Below are 16,747 nucleotides of genomic sequence, written 5' to 3' on the forward strand. Positions count from 1 at the left end.
TTCGGTTCATCACGCAGGGTTTTTGTACGCCGTCGAGTAGGCGCAAGGATGGTTCTTCAGTGTGTGACACCAACTGTTAAACATGGAGGAAGAAGCGTGATGATCTGGGGCACTTTTTCTGGATCCAGTAGGCGACTTGCACAGAGTGACTGGCATCCTGAACCAAAAGGGCTACCACAGCATTTTGCAGCGCCATGCAATAAATACCCTCTGCTCTACACCTAGTTGGTCAGGGGTTCATCCTACAGCAGGATAATGACCCCAAAACATACCTCCAGGCTATGTCAGAACACCTTAGAATAAAAGAACAAGACGGTAAGCTTCAAATCATGGAATGGCCAGCACAGTCTCCAGATTTAAACCCCATCGAGCTGGTTTGGGATGAACTGGACAGAAGGGTGAAAGCAAAGCAACCGACAAGTGCAACACATTTGTGGGAACTTCTGCAACTGTGTTGGGAAGAACTTTCCAAACAATATTTCATTTCCATTGCAGAAATAATGCCATGAGTATGTTCGGCTGTTTTATCTGCAAAAGGTGGCCACTTTGATGAGTCAAAAATTTAGATTAAATTTTGTTCAACAAAACGATTCCATGATTTCTTTTTTACTTGCAATTGTTTATTTGTTCTATGCTTTAATTTCAGAGTACATTGAAACATTAAACTGCTTAAATTTCAGTAAAAACTGGAAAAATGGGGGTGTTCTAAAACTTTTGACCAGTAGTGTACATGTTAAATTTGATTTGAAAACATCACACAACTAGAAGGTCACTCAGAAGAGCGCACACCTCCGCCTGATTCCGGATCCAGGTTTGAATCTTCATGAAAATAAAATCAATTCGTCCTCGTCACACACCCAACCTGTTCACTAAGTTTCGTCTGAATCTGTCCACAACTTTTTGAGATATCCTGCACACAAAGACAGACAGATAGACAGGCAGGGGTGAAAACATAACCACTTTTGATGGGTAGAGGTTATAAGCTCAGGTGGCATCAAAATGTAAATACTTTTGCAGGCCACTGTATATTTGTAAACACAAGTCAAAGTAATAAATTAATCACAAAAATTGAAAGCACAATAAACTATATTTGAATACATGAATCACAGTTATCATTTATTGTGACAGCCGTGGTGGGTGCAACGACCTTTCCCAATGCCCAACTTTCTTCGCACAATGCGGATGCTTTAGAAATCCGTGAAGACGTGGGAAACTTGTGCAGTTTTCTGCCGCCTGCAAAGACTTCTTTAATGATGTGACAATCGTATTAAACCATGCTGTCCATAAAATATTCAATGCGAGGCTGCTGGTGTTTGTAGCAGTGGCAACTGGATTCTTGCAAAAAAAAGTGCTGTAGTTCACGAGGCTTTAACAAACCACACGTTTCGCTTCACCGAACAAAGAAAGCAGACAAATCCCAAAACGGCAATACATCAGCTTATGAATGGAGTTTGCAACAAATGCTATATTTCATTCCTGCAAAACTTTATTTCTCAAGATAATTTTTAAATAAACATTTCAAAAAAAAATAATAATAAAAAATAAAAACAGTCCTTGAGAACCAGCTACATTCATTCAAGTAAAGTACTTGTAGCTCACTTGTGAAATTTGCTTCACTCGTCAACCGCCCAACCCCACCCCTCACCACCTCAGAACGAAGCAACAACACGAATGATGTACAGAATCATGCTCTTACATACTTGTAGACACAAAATGTAATTTTGTGTGCATGATATGGACTGAATAAGCAAAAAACAGTTTCAAATGGCAAGAAGAAAGCAGTTATGTTCACGGTCTCTTGAAAAGTAAATATCAAAATGATACGTTTCAGTAGTCTAAACTTTCATTCCTCAAAATGTTTAACTCCACATGGACACATTCCCAAAACGGGAGAAATATGTTTTGAATCGATCTTTGAATGTGTCCGTTCATACACCATACAAGTTAAAAAAATAAAAATAGAATGGGATAATAGATCATAAAGTGGCAAGATCACACTAGTGCTTTCTAGAAAAATTACGAACGGGACTTGATCAACATTAGGATCACGAGCTAAAAAATTAGAATTACAAAAAAAATGATGCCACCTTTCTTTTGGGAGCAATGCTGCACACAGGTATGTCAATCCCAACTCTGAAATTAAAAGAGAGAAAGAGAGAACGAGAGAATTATGGGAAGAGTGTGCCCTCTGTCGGTTTGAGTTTTGCATGTCAAAAGGCATGGAAGGGTATGTGCAAAAGATGGGGCGCTCCCCACTGTACCAGGGGACATGCCGGCGAGCTCAAGGAAGGCAAAAATCAGCAAAGTATGGATGTTGAAGAGCGTCTTCTGCCGACAGGCGCTGGGAAGGATTGCACTTCAAAAGATTCTGCAAGATAAGGTATCATGCAGTGAGGTCGTGGGGGAGGAAGAAAACATTGATAAGCATCGGAATCAATGACATGGCATCAATGAGCATGATGGGCCATTTAAAACCATGCAGACAAACGTGCACATCACATAGAGGTGTCTTTATAACAGAAAAAAAGGTCATCAAAATATATAACATAAGCAGGGATGGGTGATTGCAAACTGAAGATGTAGAAAGGGAGGGAAAAGGGAAAGGGGAGAAAAGGGAATAGGCCATGGGCTACTGTAGTTGCCTGTGCACCACACCCACACCCCCTCCCCCACCTGCACCCCCTCCTCACCCCCCCCCCCTCCACCACCCCCAACAAATCTCTGACACTATTTTTCTGATGCCCAAGAGTATCCTGAACATAAAATCAAATGTTAGCATTGCATAAGTTGGGATGAACTTCTCATTTTGGCTCAATATTTAGCAGTACTCTCAAAATGCGACCGCGGTTGATTCGCGTCACACTATTACCATGTTTCATACTTTGGTAATCTATGGGAGTCATTATAGCAGTGCTATATTTAGCAGCTTCACCTGCTTCACCTGCCGGCCTGTTTTTACGACAAGGCCTGTGCCGGTCAGTTCACCTGCCGGCTGTTTTTGCTACAAGGCCTGTGCTGGTCAGTTCACCTACCGGCCTGTTTTGCTGCAAGGCCTGTGGCGGTCAGTTCACCTGCCGGCCTGTTTTACTACAAGGCCTGTGCCGGTCAGCTTCACCACCGGCCTGTTTTGCTACAACGGCCTTGTCTTGCCTTGCCATGCCTTGTCTGCCTGCCTTTGCCTTGGCCCCATGCCTGCGAGCCCTTTGTTTCGTTAGTTCCATTTATCCATCACCATGTGCGCCAGGATCATCGCACAAGCTGCAGGGACTGCCCTGTCAGCAGCCGCACCATGGGACTGCACTGGCAGCCCGTGCACCGTGTTGTCCATCCATCCATCCATCCGCTCAGTTGCTTGTGTTTGCTTGAGTCAGTACCATTCACTGTTCTGCAGGGACTGCCTTGCAGGCAGCCGCACACGGGGACTGCATTGGTGCAGTCCATGCACCGTTTGTGTTCACTGCGCTCATTCAAGGGGGAGGCCTAGGACTGCCTTGGTGCAGCCGGCCACATTCCCTGTCACCTGCATTTGTTTCATGAGCCAGAGACTGCGTGTGAGCAGCCTGGCTCCCTGCTTGAAGAATGGCCTGTGGGATGGCGCATAGCCGCCGGGTTAGGGTGAGTTGCCTTCAGCAGCTGAAGACTTGAAAAGGTTTTTTGTGACAGACAACGGGGCCTTTTGAACAGGCCCCGAAGACATCCGACTTTCAGCTGCGGGGGCGCTCACCCTCAAAATACCGCTGACATTGCTATGTGCCTTTTTCCCCACAGAGCCCATCAGTCCTGGGCCATGGTTAGTGTAAAATGTATCAGGATAAGTTAAGTTAAAATTGTACATGGTTTTGTTCCCCCTGCATGTGTGTCTTAGCGCCGGCAATTTAGTTAAGTCATCTGCATGAGTGGATTTGCTTAGTTAGTTATTCAGCCCTCAGGTTATTTATTTTTGGGACACGAATACACTAAATGTCGCACTCAGGGATCCGAAGATAAAATGTACTCGGGGAAATTTACACATGATGGCACACGAAAATTTGATGACTCGGGACGAGTCTGTAAAAAGGGGAGGGGGTAGTGTTACGGCTGTGGAAATTCGCAGAGCACCATGTAGGTCCTTAGATCAGTTATGCCGATAAGTCTGTGTTCAGATAGATTTCCCCACCGTTGTCTAATGAGGATTATTCGCATCACCCGGGCTGTGATCTTTGAGATAGTGTTTTTCTTCTACTATCGTTATTTTGGACCAACCACAATGCCAACCACCAACCACTTTCTCAGCAACACCAACCACCAACCACCTTCTCCACCATGCCAGCCATCAACCACCTTCTCCACCACACCAACCACCAACCACCTTCTCCATCACGCCAACCACCAACCACCCTCTCCACAACCACATCTCCTCACCATCCCCTAATCCAAATCTCTCCAAATAGATCAACACGAACAACATCGCCTCATCTTCATCTCCGAAGCGACGCCATCTTTGTGCCAGCCACGGCGAGTCCGCATCGAACGGCATCGCTGCAGGCAGACGTGGGGGTTTGCTCGCCGCGCAAGTTGGTGATCTCGCGCACATCCGCTCTGTGCAAGCTTCGTCCGATATTCGGATGAAGAGAGCGAGAGGGGCGGAGCCAGTAGGGGTCAGAGTTGAGAGAGCAGAGATCAGATCTCGTCTCTCGGGCCCTATAAAAGGGCGAGCGGAACGCCAAGCGCAGTCACTCTGTGGAGTGTCTGTCGGGGTTCGGAGAGCCTGGAGCCTCGAGCCTGCAGTCGATGGAGAAGCTGAGGAGAGCGGAGGAGACGTGAGCTGGGAGCACGGCCAAGCCTGCTGTGCCGCACAGAGCTGCGTGTTCGTGTAAGAGCCGGAGAGAGCTTGCCAACCAGCACCGAACGGTCTGAGGTGATCGGGCTTCGGAACAGTCCGAGCATCGCTGAGGGACGGACGGGTTCTTAAACAGAGCATCAACTCAGAAAGAGCAAAGACCCGTTCGTTCCTCTCAGGCATTGCCAGCTAGGGCCCGAATCACCAGGCCGCGGCCGAGCCGCGGTTACGCTAGCTGCCGTGGCGACGGAACGTCGCGGGTTGCCCCAGCAAGGAAGGTAAGCTGCGCGGCCTCTTGGAGCTCCTTCGGTCCTCAAAGCTCCATGTCATAAAGACCCCGAGAGGTCCAGTCTACCCCCTTGTCTTTGAGGGGGTTTTTCCTTGCTTTTCTTTGTATGAAAGTTGTGGCACCGAGTCCGTGAAGTAGAACTGTGTATAAGTGTGTAAAGAATAAATAAACGGTTGTAGTTCCTTTGCATTGTTTTTGTTGGCTGTATAATTGCATATGTGCATGCTTGTATACGTGCCTGCATAAATACCTGACTGCATACGTGTGTGAATAAATGTGCTTGTTTGAATGTTGACCTGTTCGTCGAGTCATTTTCCCTCCATTGAACTGCCATATTGCATTTCGGAATAATAGCGGGCTTTTTAATAGCAGATAATAGAATCGGGTCGAGCGAGGCCTCGCGATAATACCCCGCTCGGTTATCCCAAAACGGAGCGAGATGCTTAAGCGGCTCGTGTCCAAGCAGGCCTCGCTGAGGTACAATCTCTTGGCAATCGACCCACGCGAATAATTAGGTAAATCGATTATTGGCGATCGGACCCTGTAGCACGCCGGTAGAGTGCGGACAAGGTTGTGGTGTGCTTGGAGCACACCCGTGACTGGTTTTCGGCGTTGTTACGGAAAGTCACGACTGAATTGCACGTTCGGTGGGCGAAGCGGCCGCGATTCGGTTAAACGCAGTCGTTCGCACGCCGGCGGGTGAGAATTCGTAACAGTATTTTTCTTTCAGGCTTTTGATCACCTCTGGCATGCAGTTTTCATCACAATTTGACACTGTATTTTGTGTTTTCTCCGCAGTGCTTGGTTGAGCAACTAGTTCTAATTTCTTTTGCACAGAATCTTCCACTTTACTTTGCTTTTCAGGAACGTACCATACCCTGGGTTCCTTTCCGCCTTTCGTTAGTCAAATGGGCTTTCGTCTATCATCGATAACGACTGATTTAAAAGGTCAACTTCTGCTTCTCGCTCAAAAATCTCCTCGTCCTCATCTGTTGAAATAGATTCTGCAATGCCTTCGAGAGTACCTTATGATGATAATTTAGAACTGGTCGAAGATGATTCTTCAATACGCTCTGGTGATAACTGAGAAAGTTTTTTTTCTGCACGAAGTACAAAGTCTGTCATCAATTTTCACCTTTGAAGAAAATTTCATCAACATATCATTTGACACATTGCGAAGATCTTTTTTTTTTGTTTCGTTTTATGGCAGCTGAACGGATCGCAACAGTATTTTCGGAACTCCTTTCGATCTTCAGTCGCAATGCTTACTGCAAAATATGCAAAAACTGAGATGAGCCCATTTATAACTTAATTGGATGATGGTTATACAAAAAATGTACACTTAAAAATCAATAGACATAATCGGCAGAATAATTTTTCGCAAATGATGCAAAATATATATATATATATATATATATATATATATATATATATATATATATATATATATATATATATATATATATATATATATACACACACATATATATATATATATACACACACACATATGTAAACATATATGTGTATGTATATATATATATATATATATATATATATATATATATATATATATATATATATATATATATATATATATATATATATATAGTTGCGAATTCGCGCCCGCCGGCGTGCAGACGGCCACGTAAGTCGAATCGCGGCATGTCGCCCACCGGACGGACAATTCAGTCGTGAAAAAACTCTCGGAAAAACGCCGGGAGCTAGTCACGGGTGGGGGTTTAACCTCACCACGATCGTGCCAATTGCCCACCCGCGCAGGATAGGGTTGCTCGCCAAATTCGATCTACCTAAGTACCTGCACGAATGGTCGACCGGGCGATCGTACCACGCCACAGGCCGACTCCGGACACGAACCGCTTAAGCGGTCCGTTCTATGCTACAGTGATAACCGAGCGGTGTTATAGTCGGCCTTGACGGTTCCGATTAATTACCGGGATGTTGCACCCACTACGAACCCCTTTCCGTGATGCAAGATGGAGGGTCAATAAAAAAGGAAAAGAGATGAAGCAGAGCGGGAACAGTTCAATAAGCAAGCATTTTTATTCACACACACACACACAGACAAGCACGTATATACAGCCATACAGTCAAAAATGCACAAAAACAGTTAAAACAATTATGCACAAAAAGCAAATGCAACAAAAGAAACGATGCAGAGCTACAACCGAATACGCGTACACACAGAAAAACTTAAAACAATACCACTTGAGCCAGACTGGCGCCACCCACAGACATTTGCACAACAACCCCAAAGAAAAGAAAGAAAGAAGTCGCAACTTCCCTTTTATGGCTGGTGAGTCCCTCTCCCACGACCATCAGCGTGGTTGCGCCTGGCCCCAACCTCTCTCGCGGCCGGCGAACCCTCTCCGGCCCTCCCCGTCCGGACGCACAGGTCCACCTCGCAACGGGCGCTGCCGCGTCTCCCGTCCATGCCTTCGTGACAGGGCCGCTCGCCAAGGCGCGGGACCTCTTCCCGAAGACCAATAAGACCACCAGCCAAGACGAAAAGGAAGAGACGGAAGAGGAAGCGCTTGTCGAGGAAGAGGCTCAAGAGGAAGGGGCTCCCGAGGAAGAGGCGACAGAGGAAGAGGCTGAAGAGGAAGCGCTCGCGCCCACCCGTGTCCGTCTTTTATCGCGCCGGGCTCCGCCCTTCGCCCCGCCCCGTTCTCGGCTCCACGTTCCTTCGAGAGGGTTCCCGAAAAGGGCGTTCCCTCACGCCTTCCCTCCACCCCCGCTCCGTGCGGGGGCCAGGGGAGTCAGTTTTTGGCTTGGGGCCAGAGAATTATTCCCCCAAAAAGAGGCCCCTCCTTTACATGACCTCTGACCTTTGACCTGCATCACCCCTCCTCCACTCCAAAGCGCGGAGAAGTCAAACGGAAGGAACAGGCGAGGAAACCTGCGCATCCTCGCAGTTCCCTCCTTTGCACCTTTGTTTGCCGTTCGGAAGCGGACGTAGTGGCGAAGATGTAGTAGCATAGATGGTGGAGGTGGCGTGGTTGCAGTGTGGTTGGCGCTGTGATGGGGATGGCGTGGTTGTTGAAATGTTGTGTGTTTGAAATAAAAGATAGAAAAAGAATAACGACTGACTCAAAGCGTCGCAGCCTGGATGGATCGCATAAATTCCCTCTATACAACGGGTTTGGGCAAACTACACATGTACCTATGAAGATATCTCACCTGAGGGCCCTTTATGGTGTAATTCGAATTTCCACAGCCGTAACAATTTCTAAATATATATATATATATATATATATATATATATATATATATATATATATATATATATATATATATATATATATATATACATATATATAAACATATATATATATATATATATACATATATATATATACATAAACATATATATATATATATATATATATATATACATACATAAACATATATATATATATATATATATACATAAACATATATATATATATATATACATAAACATATATATATATATATATACATAAACATATATATATATATATATATATATATATATATATATATATATATATATATACATAAACATATATATATATATATATATATACATAAACATATATATATATATATACATAAACATATATATATATATATATATATACATATATATATATACATAAACACATATATATATATATATATATATATATATATATATATATATATATATATATATATATATATACATATACATACACACAGTAATCCCCCCCCCCACGGAGCCTGGTGTTGGCGCAGTGGTTTGGGCAGCGGCTTGGGATCCAAAAGGTCCTGAGTTCAAGCCCCGTTGGGCCACTGAATTAATACACCAGGGGGTTGACTCAGCCTGTCATCCTTCCGAGGTCGGGGAAATGAGTACCAGTATACTGGGCCGGTGTATACCCTGGTTAAAATAGGTGTACCATATCCCTGTGTCATAAGAGGTGACCAGGGTTGCGTCAGGAAGGGCATCCGGCGTAAAACATGTGCCAAATCACTATGCGGATCATACGGATGATCCGCTGTGGCGACCCCTAATGGGAGCAGCCGAAAGAATAATAATAAGAAGAAGACGACACAGTAATCCCCCATTTCTCGCGGGGGTTACGTTCCAAACCTCCCCGCGCTAAGTGAAAATCCACGATGAACAGACGCCCCCCCCCCCCCAAAAAAATCGACTCGTCTGGTCTGGTCGGTTTGGCAGTGATTGCGTTTGATGTGCTGGAGATCGACTAGTCTGGTCGGTTTGGCAGTGATTGGGTTTGAGGTGCCGGAGAGCGACTCGTCTGGTCTGGTCGGTTTTGAGGTGCTGGGTACGAGCAGTGCTCATCCAACGGCGGCAAACCTTTTTCCTTCCCGAAGCATATATCGAGCACCTTAACCTTCTCCTGGAGCGTCAGGACCTTCCTCTGGCGCTTCGGTTTCTTGCCAGAAGCCTTAGAAGGTGCAGGGCGTTTGGGCGGCATCGTGGGGCTTGGAGAAAAAAAAAAAACGTACAAAATATTCGAAGTTCACAAGCGAAACTTTGTCTCGTGCGTTGTGTGACTGGTTGAGCACCACGCGTTATAATTTATTGCTTAAATAATTAATATTTTAGATATTACCGCGATGTACCATGGGAATCCGCAAAAAAAATTAGTTACGGTCCAAGGGAAAACCCGCGATGAACCGGGGGCGCGATAGGTGAACCGCGATAAAGCGGGGGTTGACTGTATATATATATATATATATATATATATATATATATATATATATATATATATATATATATATATATATATATATATATATATATATTAGTCCAGAGATGATGATTGTCAATTTCAGACATAAAGTCACCTGCCAGCAGGTGACGTCATTGGAACGATGACGTCAAACGTCGCCCAATGTCGAATCAAGAATTAGTGATATGTGGACCCCGAACAATAAAACCATCATCACACTTGAACCCATTGAGATCCCATATTCATTTATGCTGAGGTGTTGGAGTATATGAAGGGGTATTCTCACACGAAAAAAAAAAAATTCGGGATCATCGGTTTGGCTGGGGGTCGGGGGCCCAAGGTCAAAGGGCGCCCCAAACTATAACTTTTTGAATTACTGTTTCAGAGTATTTTACTTTACGCAATTCAAAAGATCTCGCTTTTACGAGCATTTTGATACCAAGATCATCCAAATCGGACCACTACAACGTGGGATATGGCCACTGGAAGATTGTGGGTCAACCAGGGGCGCCCAAATTTGGGAGGGTCCTAAAATGGGCTCCGATGGGTCCCCAGGTCTGAAAATTGACACATAATGTTTTACCGTGGATACAAACAGTTGCACAAAAAAAGTGCAATCTGAGACGATGTGTCAAAATTTCGCTGAAAAAATGTGTACACTTGACATGGAACGCCCCATCACCCTGCTTGTGAAACATCAGGATGACAATTCATAGCTGGGTCGGTATTTAAACCCAGCCGAGACAGTGTAGAGTGAGCAAGCGTACCTCTCAGCTTTCCTGCCATGGTGATATGGCGATTCATTTCTTCATAACAACTGAAAACATTTTTTTTTTCATTGTGATCACATTAGTTCACATAATTAGAATGTGTCAGGTCAGGTGAGATCTGTGACCTGCTACAGGTACCATGTAAACCTGTACTAACCTGTTCCATGGTCGGGTTGTCGGCGACTAAACCGTCTCCCCCACCAGGTTTTCTGGTGAGGAGGGTGTTTGGATATGGACACCCAGCAGGATTAAAAACAAAACCTGTCAAAGGGCGGAGGAGCTCCTTGTGAGCCAACGGCCATCCATATCGAGTGCCAAACTGTGTCTACGGGACGTTCTCCTGCAGTTGGGTTACTTTTTTATTCGGAGGTTGGTGGCAGGATTTGCACTCTGGCCACCGTAAAACCCTTCATTCCGCAAAACACAAAATCGCAAAAAAATCTGAAAACCCACTCCGTGGGAGTACCTCCTGTGCAGCTTCGATTCGCAGGGCAGCTCACCGGATGACGGGATTGGGGCAAAGCCTTCAGGACCCCCAATCTTTGAAGATAGGAGGGAAACCACGGGGTAACATCCCTGGGTCAGATTGCGGGAGAGTGTGTCGGAGTGGTGCTGAGGTGTCGTCCACCAGACGGCGGTCTCCTTGGGTTAACCTGAGGCGGTCCCTTCGGGTGGGTGCCTGGAATGTCCTATCCCTAAGAGAGGATGATCACCTGTCTCTGTTATCATCTGAGCTCAAGCGTTTGGACATCAGGATTGCATCTTGCATCGGATTGCATCGGGATCTCTGAGGTTCGGAGACCGGATTGCGGAGAGATAATGGTGGGTGGTTACACCTACTATTGGTCTGGTCGCTCTGATGGTTACCATACCCAAGGAGTTGCTGTTTCTGTGTCCAATAAGCTGACCCCAATGATAATTGAGGTAACACCGGTCAACGAGCGTATTATGAGATTAAGGATTCGTCACTCCTTAGGTGTCATTTCCCTGGTCTCTGTTTATGCTCCGACTGAGGCGAGTGATCTCACCGTAAAGGATGCATTCTACGCCACGGTCGAGTCTGTGGTTGATCAGTGCCCCAGACGAGATACACTTCTAGTCTTGGGGGATTTCAATGCATCGACTGGAACTGATAGGGATGGTTATGAGGTGTGTGTTGGTCCCCATGGGTCAGGAACTATGAACCAGAATAGCACTAAGTTCCTTGACTTTGCAAGAAGTCATGGACTTTGGGTGGCTGGTTCATGGTTTCAGCGCCCACAAGCTCATCGCTGGACTTGGTATTCCAACGCTGGCGGTGTGGCAAAGGAGATTGACCATGTCCTCATTGACGGTTGTTGGAGGATGATCCAGAACTGCAGGGTCTACCGGAGTGCTCAGTTCCTCAATACTGACCACAGGCTTGTTGTAGCAACTCTAAAGCTGCACCTTAAATCCTGGAGAATGGTACCATCCCAGCCCAGGCTGGATGTTGGCAAGCTCAAGGATGAGAGAGTAGCTGAGGAGTTTGCGAACAGGCTGAGTGGACACTTGGGGGGGTCTGGGTGCTTTGAGAGGTCCTGAAGAGTTGTGGAGTGCCTTCAAGACCACCGTCCTTGATGTTGCCGGTGGATGTCTTGGAACTCACCGCAGGGCAAAGAAGAATTGTGTCTCTCAAGGGACACTGGATACCATCGACCAGAGTCGCAGGGCCAGGCTGAATGGCAGATCTGAGCTGTTGAGGGAGCTGAGGCGTAAAACTGTACGTGCACTGAGGGTGGACAAGGAGGCCTATGTGCGAGGAATCTGTGAGGGGGTAGAGCATCACCTGTGGACAGGTGATTCTCGTCCTGCTTACAGGGGAATTCGCGCATTGCGTTCATCCAAGCCCATCCCTCAGAGCACTGCAGTTAGAGCAGAGAGTGGTAGGCTCTTGACAGAGGAGTCTGAAGTGAAGGCCCGCTGGGCCGGTTACTTTGAGCGGTTGTACCAGGCTGATCCCCCAGCTGTCGAGTTGGACATCAAGGGTGTTACAATCCCTGTTGCTGACCCTCGAATCAACTGTGGTCCACCTTCGCTTGTGGAAAAACGGGCTGCGGTGAACTGGTTGAAACGGGGCAAAGCTCCAGGGATCTGTGGCATCCATGCTGAACTTCTCAAGGCTGGTGGAAATGCTACACTCGTGTCGTTGCATGCAGTTTTGTGCTCTGACTGGAACACAGGCATCATCCCAACTGATTGGAAGAGCGGCCTTGTTGTTCCTCTCTGGAAAGGGAAGGGTGATCGCCAAGACTGCAACAACTACCGAGGGGTGACGCTGCTCTCAGTGCCGGGCAAGGTCTTTGCTTGGATAATTCTTGATAGGGTTCGCCACCATCTGCTTGAGCACCAGCGTCCAGAGCAGTCAGGCTTTACACCAAAGAGGTCAACGATTGACCATATCCTTGCTCTTCGTGTCCTCAGCGAACGCAGACGATAGTTTCGGCAGGGGCTGCTTGCAGCCTATGTTGATCTCTGTAAAGCGTTCGATTCAGTGAATCGGGATGTCCTCTGGAGGATTCTTGGTCTTCGTGGGGTGCCACCAAAACTGATCGATCTGATGTCTGAACTCTACTCTGGTACTGAGAGTGCTGTGAAGTGTGGCGATACCATCTCTGACTTATTTCCAGTTGTTACTGGAGTTCGTCAGGGGTGTGTACTGGCCCCCACACTTTTCAGCACTTGTATGGACTGGATTTTAGGGAGGATGTCGGAGAGATCAAGCTGCGGTGCATCGTTTGGGAATGTCAAGATCTCGGACATTGTTTTTTCAGATGATGCAGTCATCTTTGCGGAGACTTGAGATATCCTTTTGGGGGCCCTCGAGGTGCTGAATGAGGAGTCGGAGCCGCTGGGATTACGGGTTTCTTGGGTCAAAACTAAGATCCAGGCTTTCGGTGACATCTTGGATGCTGCTGTCCTGTCTGTGTCTGTTTGTGGTGAGGATGTTGAGGTCGTGGAGAGATTCACTTACCTTGGCAGTGATATTCATGTCTCTGCTGGCTGTGAGTCAGAGGTCAATAGACGTCTGGGTCAGGCCTGGGGAGTCATGGATTCACTGGATCATGGGGTGTGGCGCTGCCAGTACCTGTGCGGGAGGATGAAAGTCTGAGTCTTCAGGTCCTTGGTACTTCCAGTCTTGCTCTATGAATGCGAGACTTGGACTCTGACCAAGGATCTGAGACGGAGACTTAATTCCTTTGGTACCAGGTCTCTTCGGAGAATCCTTGGCTCTCGCTGGTCAGATTTTGTGTCCAACAAGCGGTTGCTGAGAGAGACTTGGATGAGATTTGTTACCTGCATAGTCCGTGAGAATCAGTTGCGGCTGTATGGACATGTGGCTCGTTTTCCTGACACTGATCCTGCTCACCAGATTCTCTCAGTGAGGGAGTCTCATGAGTGGAGGAGGCCAATGGGCCAACCACATTCCTCGTGGTTGCAGCAGATTGACCATCATCTCAAGGAGATGGGGATGGGCCTGGCATCTGCCTGGGGGATGGCCAGACGGAGGCCCCTGGAGTACCGGCGGAAAGTGGACGCAGCGACGCGCTGTTCTGCCACATGCTCCCATACCTGACCTGATCACATAATGAAACGGAAGACCAAGAAGGAACCCAAAGAAGTAAAGAGCAAAGATGGAGTCATTAGGAGGAACCTGGATAGGATTCGGGTTTCAGGCGCTACTCCACAACCCTCAAACCCATCCAGGTGCAGTCAAGTGAGCCTTAGAGAAAAAATTCTGCATGAATTCACTTCAACTGAGAGAGATAGATAATGAAAAAGAGGAATATCGTGATGAAAGAGAAGAAAAAGTAAGAATTAGAATGAATAAGGAGAATTATAAAAATAATCATCATTAATAATTAATGATACTAATAATGTGTTTTGCCTTCATACCACCGGTATCGAACTGCGGTATCACCATTGATTGAGGCTTGAAGAACACACGCGAAGTGGCTTTATCAAGCAATCCACAAAATAGTTGAAGAAACTTTTTTTATAAACGAAACGTTTAATTTATACTTGTATCTTTGCTGAAGTGATGGATCATATAATGGAAGAATGCACAAAAAGGGGAAGAAAATAAAATTTCACATCTTCAGAGGCAGCCACCGCCTATTGCACTGCAGAACAACATGTGGCCAAATTTGACAAATGAAAACTTTTTCAAGAGTCGGAATTGCTGCCAAGTTCGATCCTGGAGCTTAAATTTTGTAATTTAGCAGCTTAGTTTGAGAGATTTGAGGTTATCGCATGTGTGTAAATGAAATGAAGCCACGAATGCTGACATCTCCAGGCGCTTATAAGCATTGCAATGTACCCAGCAATTCGTAGCTATGATGAACAGGCATTTGATATGAGTGAAGAAAGTGGAAAACAAAACAAAAAACTATCATTTAGAAATTGTTGCGCCTGTTCCAAATCAAGGCATGGTTGAGTGGCCAAAAAACAAGCTGGGTGACTTCAGTCCACAGTTAGGGAACCCAGGATACGCATTAAAACCCCAGAGAGTGAATTGGTCGAAGAGCGCCCGATAAAGGATACAATTAAATAAGGTTGCTAATTATCTTCAAAAGCGGTGTTTTAATTAACCTAAACACCCAATTTTCACGCATGCACTTCCTTGGAATTACCCAAGCATGCTTGCAAAGTTTCAGGCTACGAGGTTCCATGGTTTTGGAGTTATGGAGGAGACACACACACATCCACGTTTGATGAGTGCGTGCACGCACACGCGCGTATATGCGTGTTTGTGTGCATGCAAGTTGCTGTTGTTGACGGCTACCTCCACCTTCCACACATGGTTGGGTTTCAGGAGATGGAATGAAGACCTACCAGGTCTCAACGTAAACACCTCCTTCAGCGTGTGTGTGTGTGTGTGTATATAGTGCATGTCATGTGTGTGTTGGTGAATGTGGTGGTGTGTAATGCGTGTGAAATGTTTGTCGGTTATCTCCATATGTGTGTTTCAGAAGGTGGAACGGTCCTCCGAGGTATCAAAGCATCCAACTCCATCTCAGTGAGGAATCAAGGACCAATTTGTGAAGTTTTCTTGTCCTCAAAGTTTTGTTCTGATGGCTCTTTTGAGGATCATGACTGAGCACTGGACAGCTTCGAACTGAAATTCGTTTGTAGTAACAATACCAGGGATGGTTTTTAGCTCATCTGGAACGTAGTTCCAGGGAGCTTACAGGATGGCGCGTTGCCTGTCCGTCTATCCGTCCACACATACTTTCAACCTCTTCTCTGAAACTACACATACGATTTTGATGAAACTTCACCACAACGTTCATCACCATGCATGTACAAAAGTTTGTTCATGGTATTAAAAAGGAATAAAAAAATAAAATTTTCGGGCCCAAAGGGGGTCGACAGGGGTTGCCCCAAAATACGAATTTGCTATTTACACATGCAATTCTGATGAAACTTAACCCCAACCTTCATCTCCAGAGACGTATCAAAGTTTGTTCACTGCATTAAAAAAAACACAGGGTCTGAGGGGGTCAACGGAAAGAGTTTACAGGGCGGGGGTTGCCCCACCAAAGACATATTGGCTTTCCTCTCAGAAATAATACACACAATTCCGATGAAACTTGACCACTGCCTTCATCACCAATGGTGTATCAAAGTTTGTTCATGACATTAAAAATAATACAATAAAATCGGAGTCCGAGGGGGTCTCGGGGGGGGGGGGCGATGTCAGGTCAGGTCAGGTCAGGTCAGGTACGGGAGCATGCGCCGGAGCAGCACGTCACTGCGTCCACTCTCCGCCGGTACTCTTGGGGCCTCCACCTGGCCATGCCCCAAAATATGCCTGGTGCATTCCCATCTCTTTGAGATGCCGAACAACCTACTGCAACCACAAGGCACGTGATTGACTCATTGGCCTCCTCCATCACGAGGCTCCCTCGCTGAGAGAATCTGGTGAGCAGGATCAGCATCACAAAAATGAGCCACATGTCCATACAGCAGCAGCTGATGCTCACGGACGATGCGTGTAACAAATCTCGTCTGAGTCTCTCTCAGCAACCGTTCCTTGGACACAAAGTCTGACGAGCGATAGCCATGGATTCGCCAAAGAGACCTGGGACCAAAGGAATTAAGT

The 16,747-nt window shown here is 46.1% G+C and overlaps 1 protein-coding gene across 2 annotated transcripts in view; it reads right to left on the reverse strand.

The window, feature by feature from the left end:
• Nucleotides 1–1,464: 1,464 nt before the first annotated feature.
• CDK5 (cyclin dependent kinase 5) overlaps nucleotides 1,465–16,747 on the reverse strand; it is a 140,932-nt gene continuing 125,649 nt past the window's right edge. Inside the window, exons 12-13 of one of the 2 annotated variants that reach the window (XM_085893408.1) lie at nucleotides 2,262–2,368; nucleotides 1,465–2,133 (exon numbers count right to left, since the gene is read on the reverse strand). In XM_085893408.1, coding sequence (XP_085749534.1) covers nucleotides 2,282–2,368 — 87 coding nt within the window. In that variant the 3' untranslated portion in view covers nucleotides 1,465–2,133; nucleotides 2,262–2,281. Of the gene's footprint in view, nucleotides 2,369–16,747 lie in introns of both variants that reach the window. The other variant, XM_085893407.1, reaches the window with a different exon arrangement.

The sequence above is a fragment of the Eptatretus burgeri genome, chromosome 8 (genome assembly GCF_056783735.1).
Source record: "Eptatretus burgeri isolate ZD-2024b chromosome 8, Ebu_testis_v1, whole genome shotgun sequence".
Lineage (NCBI taxonomy): Eukaryota > Metazoa > Chordata > Myxini > Myxiniformes > Myxinidae > Eptatretus > Eptatretus burgeri.